This window comes from Salvelinus fontinalis, chromosome 19 (assembly GCF_029448725.1).
Source record: "Salvelinus fontinalis isolate EN_2023a chromosome 19, ASM2944872v1, whole genome shotgun sequence".
In the NCBI taxonomy this organism is placed as follows: domain Eukaryota; kingdom Metazoa; phylum Chordata; class Actinopteri; order Salmoniformes; family Salmonidae; genus Salvelinus; species Salvelinus fontinalis.
In genome coordinates this window covers 6,715,609-6,721,670 of record NC_074683.1, presented here as the reverse complement: position 1 = coordinate 6,721,670, position 6,062 = coordinate 6,715,609, and the positions used below count along the sequence as shown (strand labels likewise).

General features: G+C 42.8%; 1 protein-coding gene across 16 annotated transcripts in view; it reads left to right on the top strand.

Annotated features, from left to right (window-relative positions):
* The window catches only part of stxbp5l (syntaxin binding protein 5L), a 241,215-nt gene that overhangs the window by 100,350 nt on the left and 134,803 nt on the right, over window positions 1-6,062 (top strand). For all 16 annotated transcript variants that reach the window (XM_055870514.1, XM_055870513.1, XM_055870527.1 and 13 more), the window contains exon 3: window positions 3,241-3,322. In XM_055870514.1, the coding sequence (XP_055726489.1) occupies window positions 3,241-3,322 (82 nt within the window). The remainder of the gene's footprint in view (window positions 1-3,240; window positions 3,323-6,062) is intronic.

Here is a 6,062-nt window from a genome sequence, read left to right as displayed (position 1 = left end):
TTCAATTCAAGTGGACAGCCACAGCTGTACTTAATATATTGGCTGGGCCTGGAAACAGATCTTTTGCCATCTACTCTTCATCTTCTGAACATGGATGAATGCGCATGGAAGGCCCTGTCCACTCGATTTTACTCCGAATTGCTCAAGCTTGTTGCTGTGGTGTTCGCAACAGCATGTTTGACAAGCACACGGTGCATGTTTAGCTGTTCTATATCACACTGTTTATCGTGTCTGGGACTAAAATTAGAGGTCCCATGACCTTGTCCTTGTTGGAGGTGTGTGTGTGTGTGTGTGTGTGTGTGTGTGTGTGTGTGTGTGTGTGTGTCTGTGTGAGGTGGCTGAAAAAGCAGTAGCACACCTCCTGTGGTACAGATGTATCTGTCCTGACACCTTGTGTTGTCCCCTTATGTCAGGGGTGTCAAACTCATTCCACGGAGGGCCTTGTGTCTGCAGGTTTTTGGTCTTTCCTTTCAATAAAGCCCTAGACAACCAGGTGTGGGGAGTTCCTAACTAATTAGTGATGTTAATTCATCAATCAAGTACAAGGGTGGAGCGAAAACCCGCAGACACTCGGCCCTCCGTGGAATGAGTTTGACACCTGTGCCTTATGTAGTCAACCAGAACCCTGCCTCTACAGCCACACACCTCTGTTCTACTGCAGATAGAGAGCAGGGCATCAGACATACTGTACTGGCTGAACACCGGTTGGGTTGGCTTCGTTCATTAGTGTGTGTATGGGGGGGGGGGGGGGGGTGTAGAAACAAACATAATCAAATAGCACTTTGGTTTCCACTGGGATGTGGGAAATTGTTTTTGGCTATCATTTGCTTTGCTTTGAGAGGTAATTGTTCTGGAAACATGATTGCTCTGGAGATATGATTCTTATAGAGATAATTGTTCTGCAGATATAAATGTTATGTCCTTATGTCCATCCCCACCACTAAATAGGAAATAGGGTGCAATTTGGGAGGCAGGCAGTGTGTCTCGAAGTGGCCTGATATCCTCTCTTGGGGTCCCCTCATTACTCCATCCTTCAGGCATGTTCTTTTTGACACAGAGAGATAACTTCCACAACAATAACAACCCACTGGGCAAAAACTGTGTGAATCAACAGTGTTTCAACGTCATTTAAAAAAATATACAATTGTGATGACGTTGACTCAACGTGTAAAACTGATTGGATTTGCGAAAAGTCATCAACGTCAGGGAATCTAGTCTTTTTTTCACTCAACTTTGAACCTAAATCTAATTACATTTTTTTTGTGTTCGTTTCACGTTGAGTTCACGTAGTTGAAAACTCAAACCAAATGTAAGTCAAAACTAAACGTTGAACTGAAATCCATGCCCAGTGGGAAAGCTGTCTGACTCGCTAATTCCCCCCCCCACACACACACACACACTCCACCCCTCCTGTTTCTCCAATCATACGAGTCATTGTTTAAGAGAGCTACTCTGAGAGGTTAGGCATGTTATCTGGGGAAAGAGATGACAGAATGGGTTTAAGTGTGGTTTTACAAGACTACTAATGTACTTGATTCACTTCACTCCGGAATTCAGTGTTTAATAAAGGAATGTTACTGACCTAGAGAGTTCATTTCATTCCATATTTTATTACACCTAACCAGGAGAAATGATGTCTCAGTGCCCTGCAGCCTACCACTATTATATCATTTCTAAATATTCAGCTGGTTCCAGTGGTGGTCGGTGCCGTTTAAGATGAGAGAGGACAATACTTTTTTTTAATGAGCATGTCCTTATTTCTACTACAGCATATTGGATGACTGTCATTCATATTTCGCTCACCCTGCTCAATGTAACGTCGATAGGTTTAGGCTACTACATGATTCTCTAATTTTCCCTATACCCATCATGAGGTTGCTACAACCTAGTCTATGACTAAGTTCAGAATGTAGGTGCACACAGGTCGAGAGAAAAATTTGAGTAATAAAGGTGGCAGACCTTTAATACCACCTTGCACACTCTTGCCTGCACACTCTTTCATAGCAGCCACATACAAACAGCATGATCACTTTGCTCATATAATTCCTATTCACATCTATATGCTCTCCTCCTCTCACCTTTTCCCATCGCTTGTGGACTTCAGTCCAAAACACATCAGCTGTCTGTGACCAGGAAAAAATCTTTCCAAGCCAAACCTTCATATCATAACCAATAACCCCTACACACAGCCTACATCGTTGTGGTCACCATATTAGCTAACGTCATAGTCAACATAGCTACTAGAACTAACGTGTTAGTAAACTCGCTACAATCTTGCAGTGCAGTGTAGAGTCAGCAAGCATTTACGCCGGCGGGCCACAGTTGCAATAAATTCATAAAAATAAAAGCTTACCTTGACTTGGAAGAGTTACAGTGTTGGATAGCCATAGCCATCTAGCTAAAATAGCATCTCTCTCTGTTTCAGCCGGGTGTTTGAGTAGGTTAAACTAGCTAGCTGCATTTGCTAGCCCAGTGAAAGTGAAAATAATATAACAAAATATAGCTATCTCTCTCTCTCTCTCTCTCTCTTGCTTCTCCTTTATTTTTGAAGAAATTAATTTGTTCAAAACGGTTCAACTATTGTCTTTCTCTCTCTTTGAGTCAACTACTCACCACATTTGATGCACGGCCATTCAAGGTAGCTGTAGCTTATCCCTTCAGATTTAGATTGATTTTCTTATCCTTTGATAGGGTGGACAACATTTCAGTTCATGCTGCCAGACCTCTGATAGGTTAGAGGATGTCCTCCGGAAGTTGAGCCTCCTAGGATTTGTACTGAAGTCAATGTACCAAGAGGAGGACAGACGCTAGCTGTCCTCCGGCTACACCATGGTGCTACCCTACAGAGTGCTGTTGAGGCTACTGTAGACTTTCATTGCAAAACAATTATTTGGTGACGTGAATATATTTAGTATAGTTTTATCTAAAAAAGCGTAACTTTAACGATTCACTGTTTTTATATTTATGAAATTCACTGAGGAGGATAGTCCTCCCCTTCCTCCTCTGAGGAGTCTCCACTGGTTGGTTCTGTGTTTTTCATGTTTTATCCTGCTCATACAGTCGGTGCTAGATATGGTCATGTCCTATGCCAATGCATCCTACTGTGTGTGTATATTTTTCTGTGTCTGCCAATGCGTGCAAATGTGCGTGTGTGTGTGTGTGTGCGCGCTAGACATTGTCCTGTGCTATGCCAATGCATTCTACTTCCTGGTTGTTTCCTTGACTCTGTGATGTCATCAGCCTGGGACGTCCTGGTGTGGACTGCTATAGCCAGCATGAAAGTGGAGCCGCTGTCCTCCAGCTACAGTTCCTCATCAACGAGGTAAGGCTAATTAAATTCTATTCAAGGTAAGATTCCCTCCCTGATACCTTCATATAACAATCTTCTCAGTAGTCTACAAGCAGTGTTTCCCCATTTTCAGTCCTCGGGTATCCCCGACAGCACACATGTTTGTTGTTACCCCTGACAAACTCACCTGATTCAACTCATTGAGGGCTTGATGATTAGTTGACACGTTGATTCAGGTGTGCTTGTCCCGGTCTACAGCAAAAATGGGAAACACTGGTCGACAGGCCTCTTCTTGCCTCTCATCTGAAAATATAGTATGAGTGACGGCAATATGGCCAACAAACATGAAGTGCACCTCCAGTTCACCCGACTGAGAACACATCATCTGTAATAGGAGCTAAGAGTTCTACCATTCCTCTTCATACTTTGAATTTAGCTCTGTTCTAAATCTTGTTCTGGGAAGATACATTCACAGTTCACAGACTCCCTATTGATTTCAAACCTTGACTCAACACTATTTTAGCATGGTTATGACTAATGGTAGCACTGGGAGATGGAAGGGTGGATGGGTGGTGGGAGATGGGGTGTTTGGTGGGGGAAGATGGGGCTTTATGAGGGGTGGATGGGTGGGGAGGGAGATGGGGTTTGTGGACGGGTGGAGAGGTACATGGGTGGGGGAGATGGGAGGGGTGGATGAGTGGGGGGAGATGGAGGGTCCTGCAGAGAGGACTGGCTGCCATTGGCTATGACCTCTTGACATCTCTCCTCTCTCAACCCACACACTCTCGCTCCAACAAGATCTCATTGTTTTCCTTCCAAATTTGCCGTATTGTGGATGAACGTCTGTTTTTGACACGTTAATTCTGTGCAGTTACAGGGTTAATTCCACGTGGTTACAGGGTTAAAACAGAAAAAAAACTAAAAGGTTAACAGTTTAGGCATTCATTCTGAGTGGTTTATGTTAGGGGAGGGCTTAAAACAAAATAATTAAAAAACGACTGGCTATTACCATCAAGTATTCTCACGGAGCATTTTGAACTGTGGTGGCTCAGTGGTCTGAACAACACACTTCGACTACGAGCACCACGAGTTCGTCTCCCTCCACTCACTGTCACTTTCCGTAATACGCCCCCCTTAGTAATTGTGTGTGTGTGTGTGGTGGGGTGGGGGGGTAAGCACAGCTGCAGCAGTGTGTGATATTAGTTCTTCATGTGTGTGAGGGGGTGGCTAATTACTGTGACAAGAAGGAAGGAAGGGGGTCATTAATGTCCTTATCTTGTGTGTAGGGAGAGAGTGATATAGGAAAGAGGGGAGAGATACAGAGAGAAAGAGGAGAGATATTGATAGATGTTAGTTGGCTTTTTTCGTGCCCATTCATGTGAAGCAAGAAGCATATTTTCCCTTCAGAATGTGGATAATATAATCACTATGTGTAGTGTAGGGATGTGCATGGTTATTTGAATATTCAAATATCTAAACAGACATTAGTATTCAAATACTTGTGAGTATTAGTTTTTGTGAGGAAAAAAATACAAATTTTAGGCATATTCTACCACTGAAATGTATTTTTCTAAATGAAATTAAAATATCTTGTTGTTTATGTTGGCCAATCAAAGCAGCAAAGAGGTTCAATGTGTAGCGAGTGGAGTGAGAGTTCACAAAATATGGAATAAAAGGACAGAATTAAAAGTTAGGGAACTAAAAAAGGATTAGGCTACATCGAGCAACCAACGGGTTAGACAACTAAACTCAACTCCACGTTTTACGAGCTACAGTCCGCCCACACTAGTCGCTTCTCAACTCCACCGTCAATCGTAGAGTTGAGTTTTATTGGCTACCAACAGATAGGCTGTTGTTTTATCTGAATGGGATTGGGGAGAAAGTGCAGCATGTGGCCTCAAAGCCTAGCTAGTTTAGCAATAGAGCTCCAGCCTCTCTCCCTTACACAGCAGTGATCAGATTAACCTGTTGGGGATGGGGGCGCTGTTTAGACTATTTATGCTAATGTGGCTAATTTTTTAAACGGCTTCCCACAAAATCCTTGATCGTACAATATGCATATTATTATTATTATTATTGGATAGAAAACAGTCTATAGTTTCTATAGGAGTTGAAATTTTGTCTCTAAGTGGAACAGAGCCCATTCTACAGCAATTTCCCTGACATGGAGTCAGATTTGAGAAATGTTGGCCACTTTTCTGAAGTCAGTTAAAAGGGCACTGTCGTTGCTATGACTATACGGACACTTCTTACGTCTTCCCCTGGATGCCTTTACGTGATGACGATTCCAACGGGCTCGATTGCGCGTTCACAGGCCCTACAAATGAAAAAACTCTGAAGCTAGTCATTCTTTGGGAGCTGCGTAACGCGCGTGGAAGACACCGACCCTCTCCTGTTCCAAGCGTTAGTTTAGCCTGTTATATTTCTCCGGTCATCTTTTCACTCGTTATAGGAGTTAAAAACATCATAAGGTAGTTAATTTAAAGCGTTTTATAGCAATTTATATCCGTTTAGTGCGATTTTGGGACATTTATTTTTGCAACGATGTGAAAAGTTGGGCATGCTTTTCAGTTCATCCCGAACTCAGTTGACATTTCCACATGGCAAGAGGACAGCTTTCCACCAAAAGACGATTTCTCCCAAGAAAGGATCCTTTGCCCAAGATACTGATGGAAGAACAGCTCAAGGTAGGACATTTTTATTATGATAAATCGTGTTTCTGTCGAAACATTTTAGTGGCTTAGGACGCCATGTTTTTTGACGTAGCTTCGCT